The following is a 25100-nucleotide window of genomic DNA, read 5'->3' on the forward strand; positions in this document are numbered from 1 at the left end:
TGCTCTATATTGAGCACTCTTAGAAAATGTGGCTGGTTTACTTCTTAAACTTCTTTACTCACTCAACACAAAAAAAAAAAAAACAACCACTTAATTTTGTTGTTGTTTATTTTGTTCTTTCTGATGCTTTGCAAAAAAAAATACAGTTTGGTTTGTTTTTTTTTTCCAAATGGAGTGAGTTGTAGACTTGAGGAAAACAATATAATAGAACTCTTTTTTGGCTGAGTGGAGTATTGCCAGTGTCCTGATACACACTGCTAGGGATGCTGATCTGTTGTTCTGTCTGTGGACAGACAACCAAATAGTCCATAAGATAGGAGTCACGTGTAGGTTAAAGGCATTTTGATTAGGTTTCACTTGTACAAATATTCAAAAGGAATTTCAGCAGAAGTATTGTAAGTGTATCACTTTTTTTTCATGAAAAGGGAAACTGGAACAGTTTTTGAATGCCATTCTGTATTAAGAAGTTTAGCTGCCAATATTATTTTCTTAAAAATAATAGTAAAGTAGACTGAGTGTTTCTATGTTAAATCAGCCTTCTATATGAAAGCCCATTAGAAAGTTAGCTAGATAGTTGCTGGCACATAACTTCTGCTGAGTTCTCTGCATCTCCAGTTACTTCATTAACTTTGCAACATTCGGTACAGGTAGTGCCCTCTTAAGGACGACAGGAGAGAGTATCCACACTTGCTCTGTGACAGTTTTGCAGTTCTCTGCTATTGTAGCTTCTGATAAAGAGAACAAAGAATCCCCATTTACAGGATTCTGCAGCAGGTGCTCTGGTGGCTGCAGATGACTTCATGGTCATTGATTTTGCAAACTGAACTGGATAAGATAGTAGAGATGGGACTTCAAAGCAGCTGGCTGTCAAGTGAGGAGATGATGGCAGAGGTTCTCACTGAGAACAGGAGTGACAGCCAGGAAGGAAGAGAACATCAGTTACTGTGAGTTGCATCTAATGTCAGCTTATCTATCAAGTAAAAATCCTAGAGCTGAAATGTTCAAACGTGATTTTTCATCTTGGCCTCTCTTGGGGGACAGCATGGAGATTAAATAAGATGATGGATAGAATTTTTTTTTTTTTTTTAAACATTTTGCTCAGGTTAACTTCTGAATATCTCAACAAATAGTTGATGAAATTAATCTAACATATTATTAGTTTGATTCAGCCTGCTGCTTATAACTCATGCGGTTCAGGATATATCCCAAAGCTGTTTCTCATACTGAATATTATTCCCTGGAAAGAAGGAACACTGCTGAAAACCTATTGTCCTTAAGTATTGAAAATAATTTTTCAGTGAAAACTTGCATGGTTTTAAAATGAAAGATGGCTTTTGGCAGTAATTAGAACTCAATTGATTGAATTGCTTGTTCCAGACCTGAAGAAGTAGGTGTGTATCAGGCTTTTTTTTCCCATGATGTACTGCTAGTGTATTAAAGTACACTACAGTACAGGTACAGGTCTCTCGTCACATGAATGTAACAGTTAAAACCAGAGATAAGAGGCTGGTAAACACTGATGTTACCATTGCTATTTAATTTCTCTTTGTAGATATAATAAAACTTTTACATTTACTGGTTTGGGTGCGAACGCATTTTGCAGTGGTAAAAACAAATTTTTTTAACAAATTACCAGGTACTATAATTTTGTTCTGTGTCTAGAAAAAACTACTAAATGTCGCTATCTGGTTTTGTTGTCTCTGGGATTTAGCTTTTACTTAAATCAGAATAGTCTGGGCAATGGAAATGATGTTTGTTGCTGGACATAGGATTAAGTGGCAATCATTACCTACTTGGGAAGCAGGTGCTTACAGCCCTCTTGCTAAAACTGCGTAGCAGATTTTTTTTTTTTTTAGCAAGTGTGAACAACTTTATTTTTGTTGCTTTGAAGTTATTAATGTGAAAATCTGAGAATTAATTTGAGAAATAATTTTATTGTGTTTTTCATGTATTTTAGAGCACATATACAAACTTCCTCTATTCTGTGGGAATAGTCACATTTTAATTTCCTGTGGCTGAAAATTGAGAGAGGATAGGCTGAAATGTGTTGTACTTCAGAGATTCAAAGATTATAAAGCAATAAACTCTTGGGTTTGTGTTTGACTACATGAGTATCAGACTATGAGAATCAGCAGAGTACTTGGCTGATTTTAAACTAGGTGATGCTGACTGTAATATTAGCTTTAAATGAGTTACACTTTTGAATTTTAGTTCTCCTTATCATCATCTGTTCTATATCTCTAGCCGTATTTCTAAGGCCACAGCGTTGTGGACTGTGGCTAAGCCTTTTCAAAATTATTGCTTTACAAGGTGGCTCTTGTATTGTAAGGCCACTTGTTGGATCTTGTATCCTTCAGTTTGACTGTATTGAGGCACACATTGCAAGTTTGCTTCTGGGTTGGCGAGGTTGCTAAGTGTCAAGCACCTGTGTTGTCTCTGTTACTCTAACAGTATTTGTCAACCTAAAATCTTACTAACAATTTTTTTTTTTTTAACTTGCTTGAAGAGTATTGATAAAGAAGTTTAATTACCAGTACAGCACTGGTAATTACCATACTTTAATTATGTTAGCATTGTAAACCACACAGGTTACATTTATAATTTCCTTTATTACAGTTTATACTTGGTTTGAATATATTTTTTTTTAATACTACTTCCTTTTAAATATTTAGTATTGAAAGTTCTGTCTCATCCATTCCATAGTCTTATCTCCCCAGCAGGAAATAGAACAAGCTTTTTTAAAAACCTTGACTAACACATATCAATTCTTTGTCCAAAATACCCATGTTCATTCCCTTCTGTTTAGCTGTTAGACTAAAAGGACATTCATCATGAAATGTGAATTTCTCAATTATTATACTCAGAAGTATTAAATAGGAATATTTAGTCATCTTTCCTGTTTCTATGTTGTTTATTTTTATCACTTTAACCAGGAAGAAATGAATTTTGTTGTTGCAATTATGTGCTTCTTGCTGATTTGTCTTTTGATTTTTGTGAAATTGGCTTTTTCTAGTACCAGCTAAACAAAATTTAGTTTTGAATTAATAAAAGGAATTTAGTTTTTATTAAATCAGTGGAAGACCACACCTGCCTAAACAACATCTGCACTTCAGTTTTGATGCAATTCTATTAGTTGAGAAGAGGGATAATAAAAATTTTCCTTTCCATAGATGGAACACTTAACCTTTTTCACCAGAATATATAAATTAATATGTACCTATTGCGTGTTTGAAAGTTAGAATGGATATAGCCATACCAGTGCACAGGCTGTGTTTGAGCTCTAGAGGTCTGTTAATTGATAGATGCAGAGCAGAATATCATTCACTAGTGAACCACCTTGAATTCTTCCTCCTCATTTGCTATTTGCACATTATAAAAGAAAAAGAAAAAAAAAAAAAACTATATATAAATGCATGTGGTATTTTTCAGAATGGCAAGTGTGACTAGGTATCTGTATTTGCAACTTCCAGAGCTGAATGTGGGCTTTCTCAATGACCATACTATATAAATTAAAAGGATAATAAACTTTCTTCTGCTGCCAGTGGATTTCAGGGGGTTTTAATGAATATTCTAGATATCCTTTTAAAATAATACTTAGGAAAAAATATTGCTACATCTTCCACTCACTTGAATTTAAAATGAATTTATGATTACAGCTGGATGGCCTATTACATGATATTTTGACTATCTAGTAGGAAGAGAATTAAGGTTTTAATTTCAAAGCAAACCCTCTGATAAATTCCTGACTGATTAATCAGTTAATGTCATTTTAGAACATGTTTTTCCTCTGCGGTGCCTTTGAGGGCTATTTTAATTAAAATTGTCTGGCTTGAAAGTTGTTAGCTCCAGTTATAAGTTAAAAAACCCTGAAAGGCATAGTTTATCTTTCAGTTAACGTTCTTTGTGTAAAATATTATTTAACCTACTTGAGAAGCGAGTGAACAGGAGTTCTGCAGGATTCTTGACTAAAGTCCTGAGCAGCTGAAAAATTAAAGATTTTCAGCAGGTTGAAAAACCATTTGGAATTTAGTGTGAATGTCTGTCTCATCATTGCAAGAAGCTCTTGGTATTTTACAGAAGTGCAGATGCTTTTATAAATTTGCCTTGCAGCTTTGAAATTTTGGGGTTAGGCTTGATGATTAGCTTTATGATAAAGACTTAAGGTACAATTATTCAAGTAGTTTTAAGCTTTTTAGACACCACAGACCCACTCAGACTAGTTCCATGTTTGGAGTCTTTTCTTCTGTTTAGGAATATGTGGGAAGTACATAAATTCTGAGTTATGGACAATCTTTGAGGACATAGTTTTCCTCGACGGCATCCTGTTTGTTAGAAGACATAGTGCAGAGATGGGCAGTAGTAAGTCTTTCAGGTACTTAGCAGTTTGTTCTTCATCTTTCATCCTTTGATTCCTCATCCTTCATTAGGTAATTTTTTTGTTTCATTTGGATGTATTTGTGACTTGAATAATGATGATTCATGATTATAGTATTTTATCTGAAATTGGAAAGTTTGCTCAGCTGGTTAAAAGGTTAAAATTTAACTATGACAGGGGGGAAAAAAAAAAAAACTTTTTGTTTGAAATAGCTTTCTTGGTTTGCTTTAATGTGTAATATGCATTTATGGTTCCTGTTTCTTTCCTTCCTTCTATAAAGGGAGCTATAGGTCTAGAGCAGGATTACATCTGATGTACCATAGTCTAATGTCTGAATTCGGGATAAAAAAAAAAAGTGTAACTGCTGTCACAGCTTAAAGCAGAGTTGTCAGAGTTGTCAGGTTGTTGCATGAAAATAAGCCTTACAGGAGAGAGAAAGACAAGAAAAAAAAAAAAAGAAAATAATGAGTATCAGATTGGTTTCAATAATACTGATTCTGTTGTGAAAGTATTATAGTTTAAAATGGAGTTGGATGACAAATTTGGGTGTTCTCTCTAAAGGTAAGGAAAAAGTCACTTTATATAAGAAAGTCCTGACTTTATAAGCATTTTTAAAATATATTTGCTTATATGGAATAGCGTATCATCACATAAATTTCTAGTGAGCCTTTCAAAGATCATTCAACTTTTTTTTTTTTTTTCTTTAGTTGCATTAAAATCTAACTCTACAAGACCAGAAATAAATGGCATTCAGGAAAACTGTAGAACAGCAAAATGTGGAGAAGGGATGCAGATCCTGGAAGGAGAACTCCTATTGCAGGTATATTTTGCAGTGAATGCATAATACAAAGATTTAAATTTTAAAAAAATAATTATATTGTATTTAACATACCAGTTATTCACTGATAAGAAAACTTCCAATCTTATAAAATTCTTTCCTCATGTTCCTTAGGTTAATATTATACAGACAGCTCTTGCACTTTTCTCTGACAGTGACCTTGAGGAGCAAGTGATAGACTACAGATTCCTCTTAACTCTCTGAGAGTCATTTCTTGAGTGTTCTCCTATCTCTTTGCACATATAGTTAATATAGATATTAATGTAAAGAAACAGCCTTCATAAAGGTCACATAAGTTAGTCATCTGTAAATTTGGTCACTATGTAAAAAAGCAATTTCTATTTAAAAGACTTGCTGGAATATGTTGCTTTCTCAGCGGTTTGAAAGAGTTCTAAGATCATAGTATAGGTTCAGGACAACTTCCAATAATGTTTAGCAGTGTGAAATGGAAAGTATTAATGAAAAACAGGGGGATTAATTATAGTCTGTTCTAATGTCTTAAAAGTTTCAAAGCATATTAAATATAGCGATATAATATTAGGTCCAGATTAAACGCAAGAAATGACTGATGTAAATATTCCAATATTCTCTTTAGTTTCACAAAACAGATTTTTACCATGTCCTGCAGCTCCATTTGAAGTATGTTGATAATGTGTCTTGTACATAGATTTCACACTGATGTATCTGTCAGAAGTGGCAAATCGTTAGGTCAGTCAGAGCCAAAGGTTGCCTTAGAACAGCATTAATTTGACTATTCAAAGGGTAGAAATGGAGGCAGGTTCTAAGAATTCCACAAAGCGATTACCATAAACTAATTCTAGTTGAAAATATTCCTAACCAACTAAAAAACCTAGTACATGTATGTAATTTTCTAGCCTTAAGAAAGTATGAGAAAACTGTTGTGGAGCTTCTGCAGGTGAATGGCTTTCTTCTGAACAGAAATTATCTACAAAGGTACAGAACATGAAAGCATATATTTGACGTAAAATTTAGGGTTTTTATGACTTATGGAAGTTATATGAGGGAACTGCTATAGCATAATACTCACCAGTATGAAAATTAAATGGGTAATATACTTGTTACTGTGAATTCTGCCCCCTTGGGAAGTAAGTAAATTAACTGACTTTTTTCATTGAATTTGTTTTCTAAATATTTTATATATAAAGATGACTATGCAAATACTTAGGGAATGTAAGAAATAATGAGGGATGAAAGTGGGAATTTTCTAGAAGATACTGAGCATCAGTAAGATGTAAAAATTGGTAAAATCATTCTGTTCTGACTCAGAACTCAGAAGTCTTATGTCACACAGGTTTCCATAAATTATAATGATGATGAACAGTTCCTTTTTATTGTATATTTTTGCAAAGATGGAATGAAAATATATATATATAATATTGTTCATATTTGTTTTTATTTGTTCATCAGATGTTTTTTTCTTGTTCCTAACAAACAATTGTATCTTTAATTTCCTACGTAGAAACTGTTATACCAATTCAATATATTGTGGAAGCAGAGATCAAATACATAGATGTTGCTTCCTTAAATTTAAGCTGTATGTCCTTTAAAATTATTTAAACTATTACAAATTCTTATTTTAGATACACAGTTTATTACAGTGTAAGAAAGTTTATGATGCAAAGTAAAAGTCAAATGACAATGTTTAAGACATCTTTAAAAGATCTTAATTCTCAACAATAATGAACAGTTTTCTAATTGCTCTTATTATGAATATTGAGAATGTTTTTGTAGAAGCACCGATATTATCTCCAGTGCTCCAGAATAATAAACTCTCTGAGAAATTTCATTGTGCCTTTAAAGAATTCATTTAGGATTACACTTTGCCAAAACCTCCATCAGAACCAATTTCCCATTCAGTGGTATATCCTGGATACCTATGTGTTTTAAGGAACTTCCAGTAATTTGTGGCATTAGATTTTGGGGCAAACAACCTGCATTGTACAGAATTCTTGGCTTACAGAAGGCACCTGATTTCTGCACTATGTTATGCAAAATCCACCTGTTTCAAGGTGAAGCCACACGTCAGATGCTGTAAAATGTGATTGAGCGCCACATTCAGGAACTGTATTTTATGAAACAGAGTAGAATAACTAATTTTGACATTTGGGCCAGTATTAGATTCTGTGGGGCTTGCAGACTTTGTATCAACCACTTGAGGTGAAATGCCCTGCAGAATAGGTCAGCATAGGATGCAAGCACCTTTGGCATTCTGCTTCTTTGGAATTACTGTGAACTTCATCAAAACTATGAATTCTGTGTAGCTACTCAAGACTTATTGGCTGTACTGTGCTGTTTAATTTCAGATTTATTTGTTTTTAAGTTTGTACTGTGTTCAGGTAAAATGAATATAAGATTTTTCTATAGAGCTCACAGCTGTTTGAGAGAATAGATAAGAAATGTCTACATATTAAATAGGAGTGCTTCACAGCACTTAAAAACCAGTCATTTAATCAGATATTTACCTTGACTTGATTAGACTGTAGTAGTAAAAGAACAAGAAATAATCAAATCATATGTCTGCAGAATATAGAAAAACAACTGTGGTGGTTACCAGAGTGTGGGTCTGTGGGACTTAATGTTTGTGGAAGAATGATGCTGGTTTATGATAAAACCATATTATTATGTTGTTACAGTAAGATGTGGGATATCCTTCACTCAATTTACAATTTCTATGTTACAATAATTTTGCATAATAAAGAGTTTTAAAAAAATGTGTTTTGAGTATCCTGGCCAAATTTTACTTTGAATGGAGCTGAGGAAATTAAGTGGCACAATATACTCAATCCAGTCTCTGGAGACAGCCTTTTGTTAAATCTTGACTGAAATCCATAGAAGTAAATCACCACCTTTCAGATGAGCTGCCAAGTCACAAATGTACTGTTTGCTATCACAACAATTGCCATGAGCCGTATTGATTGGGAGTTCAGATAAATGCCCTTGCATGACTTTGAGTAAGGAGCCATTTAGTCTGCTGCTTCATGGAGAGGGAAATCTCTTCAAAAACTTTGTTTACTTGCAACAGCTTGCTTGTGCAGAGGTTTTCTATTTTAAGTAAGCTATAAAATGTTTTCTTGTACTATATAGGGGATCTTGATCGCTTGATTTCCTGTCCACTTAGGCCCGTCTGCACAATGCATAGAACATGTTTTGGGAATGGCTTTTTGACATAAGTTAAGTTCATGCTGCAGGCAGCTGGGTGTACCAAAGGCTTGAGCCATACAAACTTTGTGAGCTATGGTTGCTACTAAATAAACTTATAGTTGTTCGTACTGCTGTCCCTCATCTACTACACTCAAGAGTAATTAAGTCATCAACAGGGTTTGGCTTCTACCCTGAATTTTCCAAAAGAATGGGTTTTTTTTTTCCTTTTCATTAGATGCAGCTTTCTTCCTTGTGCCACATATACTATAGATAGACACAATGAAGGATCTTTTGGTTTATGCTGTTAGATAGTGACACGGTTTTGCATGCTTCACATTATATTGGGAGATTGGGGTATAGGTAGACTTACAGCCACAGTAATTATCTGGAATTTTGTCTCTGAAGCTGACAGATTGGTTTGTTTCCTCCTCAGGCGTTAAATGGTTTTGTATTAGTTGTTACAGCTGATGCCCTGGTTTTTTACGTCTCTTCTACTATCCAAGACTACTTGGGTTTCCAACAAGTAAGTTCATTTTTTTCCTCTATTCCTTTGCAGAGGTTCTCTGTAGTTTCAGAGGGCATCAATGGTCATGTTTAGGATCTACTAGTTTGTAATAAAAATCTCAGGTAGTTTGGGCTGGATTACTTTGAAACCACATTACTTTTCTATCAGCTTACACGGCTGGAATGGGACCTCAGAGCTAGGACAACAGGAATAAAATTTCCAAAGTTGAGTTAGGCATGATAGGATATTTTCACACTTAATTAATCTTTACTGGAACAACTGTTTGAAATTTGTACTGTGGTGTTACCCAGTTTGATGTTGAGTGACATAATTCAATGAGAAGGTAATTATTTTAATAGAAAACTTTAATACAAAATTAACTTCATATGCCTTGAAGTTTTAAGTATCAACAGAGTGATTTTAGAGTTCTAGTGTTCTCTTGCTCATATTTACTTATTTATTTCAAAAGAAGTATTTGTTACTTACAATTTATGGTGCAGATCATGTATGGGTAACTTCCTTGGGCTTGCAAGACAGGTACAAATATAGTAAAGACCAAGACCTAGTGGGCACATGTAGCATTCCCTAGAGAACTGGGATAAGAGACTGGGGAATGTTTGTGCTAATGTTTGGGGTTTTTTTTTCTTGGGGTTGCAGATTCTTTTGGCATTAGAGAATGAAGAAAAAATGTTGAAAAACAAATTTGTTATAAAATTTGTATAGTAATGCAAATAAATCAAGTACATGACATAAAATTGGTCTTAAAGTTACAAAAAATATAATTTCTGGCAATTTATTCTGGAAAATACTGATTCATTTGTTAAATTTATCAAAGAAGAATTTCAGCTAGGCTTCTGCTTTCACCAGCTCACCTTAATTTCTTTAGATCTATGTTTTATTTTAAATATTGTGTTTATATAATGCTTGGGTGTTTGATCCATGCAGAAAATGGACAATTTAACTCCTCTCAGATGATTGAAGATTTTCTTGAATATTTTGAGGGGTCTTTTTCCCCCTAATTTCTTTCAACTACAGATCCTGGCTGTTTTAGCTTTTCCATTTAGATCTTATTCCTAACCATATAATTGGTAGTGATATGAGGGCTTAAAAACTACATATTTTAATGCATTCTTAAGGAGTGACAAAGCTTTTAGGCAAACAAAACCAATGTTAATAGTCTACTTGGCTTAGTTCTGAAAATTGTTTGGTTCAGGGTCTTTGGCTTTTTTTGTATTCTTGTAGCACCTAGAAAATGGGTCAAGTCCAAGTACCAGCTGGCAAGTACTTTGTTTACCTGTATGTAGAATTAAAATATTTAGACAAAGCCCAAGCATAACAGTTCCAGGTTTGCTTAGATAAAAGCAGGTAAAGAACTACTTCATATTTTTTTTTTTTCCTAAGGTAGTTTTTTTATTATTATTATTGTTTCTCATGGCTGCAGGTATGGGTGTGACTGAATTCCTCTCTGTTCTGCTAACGAATGTTACACAAAGTTTTGCCACATGGGTGCAAATGTATGTTTTTATCCTTGAGCAAAATGGATTTTGCTATATCCATAGCAGTACTGTCAACCTATGCCATATTGTTATATAAGTTTCTTAATTCTTTCTTCCCTTTTTCCTCGTAGTCTGATATTATACACCAGAGTGTATTTGAATTGATTCATACGGAAGACAGACCTGAGTTTCAACGACAATTACATTGGGCATTAAATCCTGCCCAGTCTGCAGATTCTGGACCAAGCGTACAAGGTGAGAATGTAGCCAACTTAGGTGTTTACCTGTCTGATTAGTTGAGGTTTCTTCTTTTTTTCATTTGTGGATGTAAAAAAAGTTTAGATCCTTTTATAAGAACAAAAGGAAGCAATAACATCTTTTAAACTTAGTTGAATTTTATGGATATGTTTAGCCAACGGTGGGAGTTACTTTTTTTTCACATAAAGTAAGCTTTGCTATTCATATACTAGTACTAATTATGCTTTAAATTGGTAGACTAGTTTGCTGACTGAATTTGTTGCATGTCTGATCAGTGGTCCTGTGGTAAATAGCAAATCAGGTAATGCTGCATGTTTGTGTCACAAATAGGGCACTGTACGGTTACTTTGGGTGACATAATAAACAAGGAAGTTGGATTTTTCTGTCTTCACCCTCAATTATACAGCTTGTATTTAATCATTGTTTGAATGAGGAAGCAATTTCTCAGAAATAGTGTTCTTTCTTATACATCTGCTACTTCTGGTTTACAGATTATGACACCAAATTTATTTGCTTAGGAAGGTGAGCAGACAAGAGGGTATGACAGCTTCTTTAAGCTCTTCAGGCTGGTAGATCAATTCCGTGCCTAAGAATGTGTTAGTTACAATGTTAGTTTATGTAAGAGCACATTCCTGGCCATGAAAGAGTTTTAATCTTCTGTGCCTGTCACTGTTATATGCAGGCTGCCACATAGACCAATACTTCACTTGGGAATAAGGAATGGGAAGAGGAATAAAAGAATAGTATGCTTGTTAGAGCGTCAGATTGTCATGTTATTGATTGATGCTTAAGTGACCTACTATATTTAGAAGCAACTAAGGAGAAACACTTTGCTTATATGTAAGAACAAAGATGTGTATGCACAGATAATTAGATGTAATATGGGAAGCATATACCTGTCTCATAATGACAACAAAACTGTTGAGACAACTGTAATACTCCATTTTGCACAATTCTTTAAATATGTAGGTAAAGTTCTCTGTTACTATGTTACTTGATTATAGGTTTTCTTTTATCCAGAAAAAGTACATATTTTTTAATAAATCTACCATTCATAAAGCAACTTGATTTGAAGCTCAATTTCATATTTAGTATTCTAGACTATGGAAATGCCAGTTTGGAGAAATAAAAACCAGCAAGTGTTACTTGTTTTGCTTACAGCTGAGTATGTTTCAGTTTTTCATTTAGTGGTCAACGTTGTATCATCTACAATCTCCAATTGTAGATCAAGACATAGTCCAGTTGAAAATGTGCTATACAACCAGTTAAGGTTACTATTCAGTGTAGCAGACAGCTGCTGGTACTCAGAAACAAGATTTTTATGTGGTGGCTTACTGTCATCTGTAGAGTGAAATGTTGTTCTATAGTGCTTAAGCAAGTGTATATGAATTTACCAGAGGTGGTGTTTAAAAAGCACAATGCCAGGTTGACCGGGCGTCAGGTTTGACTGAATGACTGGGCATGCTGAGCAGGGTTAAAACAATTGTTTTGTACCTTGTGCTCCTAGCTTACTAAAAGCTGCTAATTATTTTTCAGCCTCAAGTAGCATAAAATGTTTAGATGTTGAGGATTTTAAAACTGCACTTTAAAGATCTATAACTAAGGATAATGCTATGATCATAAGAATCCCCTCCATTTTTGCTCATTGAATCCATTTCCTTTTTAATATATTCAGCTAGCATTGTGTAGATATTTATCGGCATATTATAATTGTTCTCAGGCTTAAGCACAGATTCTAACCTTCATCTGGGAAGTAGCTCTGTTCCAGTTAGACTCAACTGATTGTTTCTCACTTAGGACTTTAGTATACCACTGATTTCCTCAGCTGTTACTGTGCTTCCCAGTCGTTCCTCCCAGTTCTATCATGTTCCCAGAGAAGTCTGCAAACTGATTTTTTCAGTCCCAGATGTCTGCTTTGGAGCCATAAGTCTGGATTATCTTTTAGAGTTTGCTTGCTACATAACCATATATGGCTTTGAGCTTAAAGATTAAAAAAAAGGATTTAATGCACAGCATGTTCTCCACATGGCATTGATGAGACCTCGTGTGGGCTTCATGAGGTGAAGTGTTTCCTGTGGTGTTAACCAGTAGTTTCACTCCAAGTGTTGCAGACGTTCTGTAAGACTCTTTGCAGGTGAGATACCATGGTCAAATTCCTGCTCTGAATTTATCGAAACAACAAGACTGAGTTGCTCCTGTGGCAGAAGTGCTGACAGGGGTGCCTGCCAGTGCCAAGCACGTCAGCAGGATGCCTTGCAACTGCTTATTGTACACTAGAGCCACACTCCTCAGCCAGAAGATGTACCTGTGTTGGAGGACTTAACAGATAGGCACCCTAGCCTATCTGGAAGTTTTTTTGACTTGCCCAAGAGACAAAATCATGTTCTCGAGAACATAATGTAGTGTGTGAAGTGACATGCTTCTCGTGACTTTATCTCCAAGTCTGGAAGGTCCTTTCCCAAGATCTGTATTACTGTTCTGGGTATACGTGCGAATCAGTTCTCTCAGAGTATATAGACTATTTTTTAAAATTCCAGAGTATTTAGCAGTCTAAACCAACATTTCAGGCTATTTTTTTCTTTTTTTGCATGTATGAATTCCTAGGGAATGAGCAGTGTGTGGGTTTTTATGTATTACAAACAAGATCACTTTGCTACATTTGCTGTGAGTAGATGGGCTGCATATCTCTGTCGTCTCATGCAGAACATATGTATTCTATCAGAAGTTTATTGATTTACCTTCTGGTTTTACTTTATTCCAAATGTTTAAGTCTGTTTTCTAAATGCCAATTAGCAGCAAATGCTTGTCTTGAAATGGCAGAAGAATATCACATCGCTTATCCTAGTTGTCAGTCCTGGGTTTGAGACTTTTTTTTAACAAACATTTAAACAAACAAAACCATAAAACAAGTGCTTCAGGTTCTTCTGGAGGGGTAATTTGTTTGGTATATGTTTGATCAACACAGCCCAGAAGTATTTTCACTATTTAGTAGGGAGTATTGCATCCATTAGAGAAAGGACTCGCATTGTTTTATTATGGTGGTTTGCTAAAGATGATTCTTTTTATTTGTTGCTACAGCTTTCACCTATCTGGAAAGTAGGTTTCACAGTTTGATACGATACTGGTTACTCTGCCTTTTGCAGATTCTGCCCTTGCAGAAATGTGGGGGTGTTCTCTGCTGAGAATTCAGCTCTCAGGAGCTCATTCAGAATCTAGACTGTTAACAAACATAATGAATAAATTTAAAAAACAAAAAAAAAAAACCCCAAACAAACAAACAAACAAAAAACTAAAGCAAACCCCCAAAAAGCACCACTTAAAACAAAATAAATTGCATGCAGTTTTCAAATACCATGGCTCGTAAACCATAAACCTATCAGACAACTGGTACTTAACCTAGTCCTATAATCAGTATATAGATTCTGAGGACATTTCCAGTTTATATTGTTCTTGCTCGGGTCATGACCTAACACTTTGTTTATGAGACGGAAGATGATTTGTTATAGATAGCCTTCACTAGTTGTTCTTCTAAAAATAATACTTATAAATAATCCTTTCCTGTAGGAGATAATGGCTTTTCACAGCCAGCAACCTATTATAACCCAGACCAACTTCCTCCAGAGAATTCTTCCTTTATGGAAAGGAATTTCATCTGCAGGTTACGATGCCTGCTGGATAATTCATCTGGGTTCCTGGTGAGTATGGAGTTATGTAAAAACTTCCACATATGCTTGCAGGTTGGAAGTCTGCATTATCCTTACAATATGTACAGCAGCCTGCTTTGCTTGTTGAGTCTCAACAGATATCTGAGCTACTTGAAGCAGTATTGTTTCAGTTAGTGACACTAAATGTGTCCCCTTCAACATGTTGTTACAACCCAGGTGCAAGTTCTATCATTTCTCATGGCTCGGTTTCCTCAGTGAAATACAAATAAACATCTGCTTTTGTGAAGTACCTTGATTTGCAGATTAAAAATGCATTACAAAGATTGTTCTCTGTTGGATATCTTGAGATGCAGTAAGTCATAACTAACAGAACCATAGTTTTGCCTTACCTGGGAAAATCTGTGCGTGCTCTTTAAAATATGGGGTTTTTTTTTCTGTCAGTGCTGTATATTTTAAAATAAATGGTTTTATCACCTTCTAGGTGGCTTCTTACAAATAGAGTTGTGTATATATGGGTTTGAAGTAGTTCACATTTGAATGCTTTATACTAATGAATGACAGAAATGCAAGAGAAATAATTGTATGTTAATTGTATGTATAATGCCATGTTCATTAGAATATTAGATTTATTTGGCATTTGTTATTACAAGTTATTTTAGTTTTTTTTTTTTCTAGTGAGTTTATTAGTAGATGTCATATGAGTTTATTAGTATAAGTGAAACACTCAGGGCATAACAACAGTATTGTGTTCTTGTTTGCTAACTTTTGTGTATTCTGTGCTACAAAGCTTGAATCTGATGGGTGTTTAAAAAAAATAAATTTTACATAACAGAACTATGTTACTCTTAAATATCTCCAGTGTATAACAATTACTTTTTTCCTCATCCTAAGGCTATGAATTTTCAAGGACGACTAAAGTTTCTCCATGGACAAAACAAGAAAGGGAAGGATGGTGCTACTTTGTCTCCTCAGCTAGCTCTGTTTGCAGTAGCTACACCTCTTCAGCCACCATCTATCCTTGAGATACGAACCAAAAACTTCATCTTCAGAACTAAACACAAGCTGGATTTCACACCTACTGGCTGTGATGCAAAGTATGTGTAATTTATTCTGCATAATACTCTAATAATTTGCTGATGAGATAAGTTTCAAATATCTATTTGAAATATAAAGCTGGCTGGTGTGTCAGTTAATACTGATGATTGTTTAGGAACTGTTATGAATTTTGTCTTCAGCTCTGCTAGTAAGTAAAGAGAAATGGGATTGTCATCATGTACTGCCTAGAAAGGGCATGTTGCTTTCTAACTCTCAGTAATAAAAAAAAAAAACAACCAAAAAAACTTCCCAAAACGAAACTAACCAACCAAAAAAGATTACTTATCAGTTGCAGAAGAAGAAAAATTTAATGTTTAAATCTGGTTGAAATTTTATTTTAGAATAGATAGAACACTTTCTACATGTTCTACATGTGTATTTTCTCCTTCAGTTCAAATAAATGTAAAATACGATGTACCTGTTACTTAATCACTTAAAAATAAGCAAATTAAGTCTATTTTTATACTATGACTTTCACTGATTTCCAAACCATTCTTTTCCCTATATAAAACCCGGAAACACTATTGCAGTACTAGATCAATATAACGGAACTGTGCATCAATATGCCAAGAAGCCCATGAAGATGCTTATTGAAAGAAATGCCCCACATGTCCATCCTTCCTTCTCCCCTCCCTCTGATTTTTGACTGATAGGGCCTTCAGCTTTCATACCCATTTTCAGTGGAATCTCTCCTGGATTTCCATGCCCACTTATAGGGTAATGTAGAGTCAAATTGCTCAATATGCTGTCTACTGATAAACCAAAATGTTTTTCTTGGGTTCTATAAGCTGATATAAGTTAAAGTTAACAAAATGTTAACACATTAACATGTTAAATGTGTTAACATGTTAATTAACATGTTAACAAAATGGAGTTTTTTATTATACTTCACTTGAAACCTTCAATTTTTGTCACATTTTACACTTCTGCATATGTTGTTCCCTTGTTCCCCATTTCTACTTTTTCCTTTTTCTGCCCTCCCACCCCCACTTATCTTTGGATCTCCATTTCTTTGTTCCAAATCCTGTTTCAGTTGCTTTTTGACTATTTTATTCTATCGTGTATCTCATAATGCTCATACAAATTCTATTAAGTTCTTCATCTCCCTGACCTCCAATATTCTAATTTTAGCTGCCAGTGTCAAATATGGCTCTATTCCCAGTGCTCCTCTGAAGCATATCTTACAAAGCTTAAATGCAAGCACAGGCATCCCAACCCACTCAGTAGCAAAAGGGATGTAGTTCTGAGATAGACCACCATTTTTAAATTTAAGCTACTAAAAACACTAATTTAGGTCAGAAGTTTTAGGCAACTAAACGTAAGCTCCCAGTTAATTCTACATCTAGGTAATTCTCCTGTAGGTAAAATGCTGTGAAATAAGGCTAAGCAGTCTTTAATTCAAACAAATGGGAGATGCCTGTTATAAGAGAATATGCTCAAAAGTTTGGAAATAGGACTCAAACTGAACTGTAGACATACTCTTTTTGGGGTTTTTAATCTAATAATTTTGTGAACTTGTTCCTTGTCACTAAAGGCAATTTGGGGGACTAATAAAAATTTTGATTCATTAACTATTTTTTTTATTAGAACTGTCATGCTTCCACATAAAATTGGTATTGCAACAAAGTGTCATTAGCACCTGAAATATTTAAGCTATAATTAATGTGCTTGTCATTGATTCTGTGCGTTGGTTCATTAGAAGCGTTACACTTCTTTGTTTTTACCTTCCAGAGGAAAGATTGTCCTAGGATACACTGAAGCAGAGCTGTGTATGAGAGGAACAGGATACCAGTTTATTCATGCAGCTGACATGCTTTATTGTGCTGAGAATCATGTCCGCAGTAAGCTTCGTTCCCTGAGACTGAAAAATCAACGCATGGATTATGTCCATAATGGAAAAACACTATGAAATACAATTTTTTGAAAAAATGGTTGTTAACAAAAGAACACTGTTCATTTCATGTGATATTTCCTTCCCCGTAAATCTTATAATTCCTACCTAGACCCTTTTAAGTTCTATATTCTAGTTTCTATCATGTCTTGCTCTCCTCACTTCCCTCTCTGCTCAACTCAGCTTCTGCTATTTCAACAACTTCCTTTGGGCAAAAGGACGATTTCAAAGATAGCTTTCCTTTTAAGAAGTGAAATAAAGCATTTTCTTTTGGGATCTGTTATATTTTTAACGGAAATTAATTTCTGACTTAGCATGCTAGTGTCCTGTACATTTCTGGTTTTGATTCTTGGCAGCTTGATTTGATTTAGGTAACAACTTAAGGAGAGAAGTATGATGTTTTAAGCTAAGTAAATAAGTATCAGCTACCTGATATGTAACTATTTAGTGGACTGTATTTCTTCTGTTAGCTGTAACATATTTGTCTTTAGAAGTTACAGAAACACCTTCAGGATGTTTTGTTGCTTTTCTACTGAAAACTGTTTTTAGAAAACAGTTTTTTTTCTTTTACCCCTTTATATACAATTAAAAAATTACCCTCTCAGTAGTTCTCAACCCATATTAAGCAGAATTTTCAGCAGTGTTCAATGAAAAAATGTTTATCAACCATTGCTAGTGAAGTCATAGTGCTCCGAAGTACCTCTAAATTAACCAGTCAAAATGAGAAAGAATTGGATTCATAGCTAATATGTTTTCTTTCTTAAGTAATAGTCACTTTTCAGATGTAAGAGAGATTTAGTCTTTTGGTATGTATAAATTTCTGTTATTGCAGAAATAATGGATGAAGTTCTGTATAGGATATTGCAAATCTGTAGTGGGTATCTTACAGCCACTTACAGTTTTGGCTTTTATTGTACCAGTAAATTAAAGTAGATATCTTAAAGTGATCCATCATCCTGTTTCACTAGGAATACATTAGTGCCACACAGAAATGAGTGATTGAGGACATGAAATTTGTAAAAATTGCTCTACGAATGGGATTACTTTCATGACATGCCAGTTTTTCATGGTTTTGTTCACTGGACAGTAAACGGTGTGCTTATTCTTTAACTCTAGTGATGAAGACAGGTGAGAGTGGAATGACTGTATTTAGGCTTCTAACCAAAGAAAACCGATGGGCCTGGGTACAGGCAAATGCACGACTTGTCTACAAAAATGGAAGACCAGATTACATCATTGCCACACAGAGACCTCTCACGTAAGTCATCCTTGCATAAAGCACATATTTCAGTTTTGAAGTATTCATTTACTTGCTCTGCCAAGAAAAACATAACAAATGGAACAAGGCTTGCTTGTATTCCTTTCAGCTCGTAATGTGCAGAAAATGGTGTGTGCTCTCCAGATTAATTACAAATGTACTGTTAAGGTGGTAGTACAGTCAGTGCTTTACTTCATGATCTGCCTCTTGGCTTAACTTGGCCAAGCTGAGCTGGAATAGGTAGGAATTTGAAAAATGCCTGCAAGTAGAATAGTTCATTTTGTCCCTTGGAATTAATTTTTTAAAAAGATTACAGAAACTGTTCAGTACTGCAGTACTATGCTATATGTGTGGTCTGTTTTCAGAGATGAAGAAGGAGCAGAACACCTACGGAAACGTAATATGAAGTTGCCCTTCATGTTTGCCACTGGTGAAGCTGTCTTATATGAGGTATCTTTCCCGATGTCAAGCCTTATGGATCCCTCCCAGCTGAAGAATAAAAGCACGACAGGAAAAGGAGCCAAAGCAACGCTACCCAATGATTCAGTGGATCCAAACTCTCTCCTAGGTGCCATGTTAAGGCAAGATGAGTCTGTGTATCTCTGTCCCCCAGCATCACATAAACTTTCCTTTGAGCGGAACTTCTTTGCAGACAGCAGGGATGAACTGGGTGATGTTCTTGGCAGCAGCTGGACAGATAATCTCCTACCTGCTGGAAATCACAACGTTCTCAAAAGGGAGCTAATGGAGTGTTCCCAGGACAGTACTGTTCCTCTTCCTGAAGACAGTGCAGCACTCTTTCAAGATAACAAAACCAGTGATTTGTACAGCATCATGAAAAACCTGGGTATTGACTTTGAAGATCTAAAGTGTATTCGGCAGGATGAGGAGTTTTTTAAAACTGAATTATCTGGTATGGATGATATTGGGGACATCGACATAACTGATGAAATTCTGACTTACGTTCAGGATTCCTTAAATAAGTCTGACTTCTTATATTCAGGCTGTAACCAGCAGCAGCCCCTGGTCCAGCATGAAGGTTGCTTGGTACAGCAAGAGTTAGATCCACATCAGCTCCATCAGCACCAGAAACAGCTCATGGAGCAGCAGCAACAGCAACAGCAGCTCTGTCAAAAGATGAGACATATGCAAGTGAATGGGATGTTCACAGATTGGAGCTCTGACACCAGCATGCCTCTTAGCTGCTCGCAGCAGCTGCCTCAGCAATATGTATTCCCTGGCATGCATGCCACTGCATCTGAGTTCTCTTACAAATCAGAAGTAAACTCTTCCCCTTATGCATGTAGGCAAGAGTTTATTCCTTACAAGCAGCCCACAGCAATGATGCCACAGCTCTCTAATTTTGCTCAAATGGATTTCCCTGTAGCAGGTTTTGACAGGTCAACCTATTCTGCTTCTTCCAACTTGGAGGATTTTCTGAGTTGTTTGCAGCAAGTCCCTGAAAATCATGAGTGTGGGACAAGCTCAGAGTCAGTTATGGTAACTCCTCAGACATGTTATGCAGGTGCTGTTTCTATGTACCAGTGCACACAGGAAGCCCAACCCAGCTGTGTGGATCAAATGCAATATGATCCTGTGATGTCAAGTCAACAAACATTGTCGAACAAGGTAAGGTAAACAGCATGTGTTGCTACTTTGCTTGCATTTTGAATTTTGATTTCTTTTAGCTGGCTACCAGGATGCAGAGCTTGCCATAATCAAATTACCAAGTTTGACACCTGTGGCTTAGCGGTGTGTGACTGTCCTTGCTTTATTTGTCCATTACATTGAAGAGAGTTGCATTTAGTCAAGTGTTTACTTACACACATCCCCAGCCTGGTAGCTCTCTTTGGCAGTATTAAAGTGAGAGTGAGTGAACTAGTGTGTTGTACCTACCAGTAATTATCCCAGTAGGAGTGAAGGAGAAGCAGATCAGTCAAAAGCTTGGAATTTGCTTGTATAACTTTCTTAGAGTGGAATGATGTCAGTCATATTGTCTGGCACATTCATTTTTGTGAAATATGTTCAAGGATCGAGAAAAAACTTGTTTTTTAAAATGCTAGTGTTCCCTACCTCCTCAGATTCTTTGATGTTAGAATTGCTTAAAGTATCATAATATCACATAAATAGCATGAAATATTATGAACTATTGCATTTTTACAGACAATGATACTGCAAAAATATTTTTATATATTGCTGTAAGTGAAAATCATCTTGTTCCTCAAGCTGCTGCCTAATTGTCTGCTGAAACAAAAGAGCAGGAAAAAATTATATTCACAGTAGATAAGTTGGACCTTTCTCACATGGTGCAAAGGAGAATGCACAATAAAAGCCATAGACGAGAGGAGCCTGGTTGTAGCACAGACTAGTTTTAAGCACGGTTTTTCATAGGTAAAATTAACTTAGAAGTAGAAAAATTCAATTACCAAGGCGGTTTCTGATTCTGAATAACCTTTGTTGAAGTACTTTAAATTGTACCGTTTATTTCTGTTAATGCTGCTAAGTACAGAGCTGCATTTTTTCCCTCAATGAGTTAATGTTCGAAAGTACTGATGCTTTGCACATGCATAAGCATTTACAGAATTAAAGTATTAATTGGCATTTAACCAACATAAGGCAGAGGTGAGGAATGCAAATGGAATATACACAGCTTTTTGGTATGCTTCATACAAGTACAAAACACACCATTTTAAAAACTGCTTCACTAGTGGGGGAAAAAATATCATTATAAAATTGCAGAAATTTATCTAAGATGTGGGACAGTTTAGCAGGATGAAGAGCTTCTGCCCGAGTGCCCAAGGGATGAAATAGTTCAAAGTGACTTTGGCAAACTACAGTGTGGAAGCTTCCACAGCGCTTGGCTGTATGTTGCCTGGCTGTGGCCAGTGTTATTCCTTCAGAGTGCTTGATAATGGAGTTGCAGAGCAGTTCCAGGGTCATCCAAGTTCGTCCCTATAATAGTATATAATTGTTCTTTTCATAAAAGCTACACTGGAGTGGTGCATCAGTTTTGAACAACCAGTGTATAAGCAATTCTATTTCTTTTTAATGGCTGTTTTGTAGATTATTTTGTTGGTTTGCTGCCTTAATTATGTTTGTTACAGACCCTTTGTTACAGTCTTGCTTACTTTTCACTCCTATCTATCTGTAAAAAGATTGACTAAGACTACATCTCTGAATGCAATAAATGAATCCTTCCATTACTTCATGTCTGCTAGAATTCTGTGCTGAAAAAATTTTTGGTTTAGCTTTTTTGTCATAAAAATGAGAGGTTGCCCTTGCTTAAGTTGTTCAGAGGCAAATTCAGCCCTCCTTGCTGTGGTGTGCCTGTGCTGTGTGTATCTGGATAGCATTGCATACGCAGAAGCCTGGTGAAGACCTAATTTTACTCTTTTGCACGTTAGCTCCTGTTTACTTCTGAAGAGAACTGCTGAACATTTGTCCAAATAAGCTTAAAAGAGGAGCACACTTCTTGAGATAAGGAAGGATAATTCCCCCAACCCCTTTTGTAAAAGTGATCGTAGGTAGCCAGCTGGAGTGCAGTGGGGGGTGGGAAGAGACAGCTTATTCCTAGACCAAATAGCATTGACTTTTGCAGCCCATACTGCTATATACACATTACATGGGAAAAAAAAAAATTCTGTTGTATTAGACTGTACTGTTTTGACCTGTAGTTACATCTGCCAATTAACATTTTTATAGATTGAGGGCAAAGTAAGGCTCTGTGTAAATCAAAGTTATGTTGAGAAATGTTTTAATATAGTAACATTTTTTTTACCTAGAAATGTTATTGCTCCAGGGAAAGATAAGCCTATGTTTATATATGCTTATGTTACAGAGAGATTGTATTTAGTCTGATATCAGAAGAATTAAGAACTTTAAAATACACGAACCCACAGAAACTAGTAAGTTTGAAGTTATAGCTTCTGCAGTTGATCTTGTAAAATCTCATCTCTGCCCAAGCCACGATGGCAAATGATATACACTTATTTATTGTAAATAGGGAGACTGTATCACTGATATGATAATAAACTTAAGGCTTGATTTTATGACTAATTGCTAACTTGAGTAAGGATGCGATTAAGCAGATAGGATACTACTGTCTGAGCCTGCATTCACGCAGCCAAACCAAAGTAGGGCAGTCTTTGTGGCTGGATTTAGCACACTGACATCCCTATCAGCTGTTGGAGTCTGGAGGCAGGACCTACGTCTCTGTGCCAGCCATGGTTGCTGTCCTGTCCTCAGCCTTCTAACTCCCATTGATTTCTGTGTGAAAAGCCGGAAGGGTCTGTGCTGGTCATCTGCCTTGACCTTCTGAATAACTTGTAACTGCAGTAGGATCATAGCCAATGTAGTCTCAAAACACTTTTAGTGACAGAGAAGGGCAGGAAGGATTTAGATAATTTCATTGCTTGTTTAAGGTTGATATTCCTTATTAATCAGGAGAAACCTTGTTAAGTACTAGATTTGGTGTTGAGAACTCTTTTGGAAATTTTAACAAGTGTACTCATCTTGTTAATGAAGAGCATGGAAATAATCTGCTTCTGTCAGAAGTAATCCTGGCTTATGTTATTGTAGCTGTCTTTGAAAGTATGGCAACTTTGATTAAAAACATAATTCACATGGCTATAGTCATGTTGAGAACTGTATGCAGTCAAGTTTCAATGTTTGCACAGAAGGAAAAAAAAAGGTTTCAAAACCCAGCATATTTTGATAGATGAATGAATGAAAGTGTAATACATTTTTGAGGACAACTCTTGAATGAATGAGTACTTACAATATAAGCTACTCACAAAGAGATGGTGGAAATGTTTAAAATACTTTGTTGTATTTTCTTTGCATGACTGAATGGAGTATTTTGTAGATAAAGTGGCTTTTCCATAGTATGACAGGAAGCATTATATCAAATGATTAAAATAATCCTATGAACAATTATGTCAGGACTGATGAAAGCCATTCATTGCTCCTACTTGGCATTGTCAATATGAAGACCATTTGTCAAAAACGCTCACCCTGTGACAGCTCAGCTTGTGGATTGGATGCAGTACACTTCAGCTTACTAATAGGACTGCATGTACATTCCTGTAAGAGCTGTGAAGTCTGGATCCCATTGCGAACGTTAAAACTTGTAAATAGGTTGCTTTTAAAATGTAACAGCTGGATGTGGAAATTAGGAGTACTCAGTCAGAATGTACTTTCTACAAATGGGAACTGTGTTATGCTTTAGATAACAGCGATGTTTCTTTACTCCCACTGACTTCAACGTGGGTAAGTTTCACAGATGATTTAGACCCTACTTAAATGCCAATTAACTTCTTATCATTCATAATTTTTTATTTTTTTTTTTGTAAAAAGAAGTTTTACAGATATTCATTGTGGTTTACGGTGGTTTCATCCAATCTGTGTTTTTAGAAGGCTTTTTAAAAACTTGTAAATAAACTGGTTTCCCATAATCACCTTTTTTTTTTTTTTTTTTTTTTTCCCCCCCTGCCAGTTCCAAAACAGTTTCAATGGAGGAAATGTAAATGAAGCATACCCCTCTCAGTTAGATGTGATCAGTAATGCACAGACTGCCACACATCTTCAGCCTCTTCATCATCCAACAGAACCCAGATCCTTCTCAGATTTGGCATCTAGTGGATTTATGTGATTCGGATCCAGAGCTCCATCTGTGATTTTGTCTGGGCGTCAGGCTGTGCTGAGGAAGAGCTTGATAAATCTATCTCTGAGCATTGGACTTGAACAGCTAAACTGTGTTTTGAGAGTATGAGGTTGGTTGCACTATATACTGGTGGATATGTAATCCAAGACCTGGCTTTTGAGGGTGACAGGTGGAATTAAAACTTCTGACTAAAAGTATACATGTACTGTTTTGTGTCAGATTGACTGTGTTGTTGCAGTATGGATTTCAAACGTACTACAGACTATGTCACGTTATACAACATAAGATAAGGCAAATGGTTTTGTTGTTTAGGAAATAATGGGGCACTTTACAAATAGCATCAATGGCACAAGGAAGATGATTTCACATGTGGATTATTTCCAGAATTTATTTTTAAAACCTAGTAAAAACCTCTGAATTCATGAGAATTAAAAGCACTTAATTTTAATGCATAGCAAGCTCTTTAATCACTTATTTTATATTTAAATATTTTTGGTTTAAGTTTCCATTTCTAGCACTTTAATAGAAGGCTTAATACAAGGATATGATATGCAACTTCAGGTTTTCTATGAAACAGACCCCTTGCATTCCTCCTTTTCTTGTCAACCTTAAGTGCCTCACAATTTAGCTACCTTGTTTCTGATGGGAGCTTATTTTATCAAAATTCACTATAAATGTCATCCATATTATGTAAACTTTTACCTGACATCTACAGTGCTACTGTCTGTATCCATCCCCCCACCTCCCCCCAATGATAATTTGTTTAAAGAATAATTTGTTTATCTGTGGATTTGTTACACCATTATCAGGCGTTATTAATGTTCTGAATTTAGTTAAGCTGAAGAGTTTGGGTTTATTCTGTACTGCTTTTCTGCTTTTTTCAGGTAATACAGGG

The 25100-nt window shown here is 35.5% G+C and overlaps 1 protein-coding gene across 1 annotated transcript in view; it reads left to right on the top strand.

Annotated features, from left to right (window-relative positions):
* The window catches only part of AHR (aryl hydrocarbon receptor), a 50279-nt gene extending 25683 nt beyond the window's left edge, over positions 1 to 24596 (top strand). Inside the window, exons 2-10 of the mRNA XM_008941626.1 lie at positions 5083 to 5195; positions 8809 to 8898; positions 10508 to 10631; positions 14199 to 14329; positions 15191 to 15393; positions 17126 to 17235; positions 18402 to 18543; positions 18909 to 20172; positions 24038 to 24596. Coding sequence (XP_008939874.1) covers positions 5163 to 5195; positions 8809 to 8898; positions 10508 to 10631; positions 14199 to 14329; positions 15191 to 15393; positions 17126 to 17235; positions 18402 to 18543; positions 18909 to 20172; positions 24038 to 24193 — 2253 coding nt within the window. The 5' untranslated portion in view covers positions 5083 to 5162 and the 3' untranslated portion in view covers positions 24194 to 24596. The remainder of the gene's footprint in view (positions 1 to 5082; positions 5196 to 8808; positions 8899 to 10507; positions 10632 to 14198; positions 14330 to 15190; positions 15394 to 17125; positions 17236 to 18401; positions 18544 to 18908; positions 20173 to 24037) is intronic.
* The last annotated feature ends 504 nt before the right edge of the window (positions 24597 to 25100 follow it).

Source organism: Merops nubicus, unplaced genomic scaffold (genome assembly GCF_000691845.1).
Source record: "Merops nubicus isolate BGI_N331 unplaced genomic scaffold, ASM69184v1 scaffold3646, whole genome shotgun sequence".
Classification (NCBI taxonomy): Eukaryota; Metazoa; Chordata; class Aves; order Coraciiformes; family Meropidae; genus Merops; species Merops nubicus.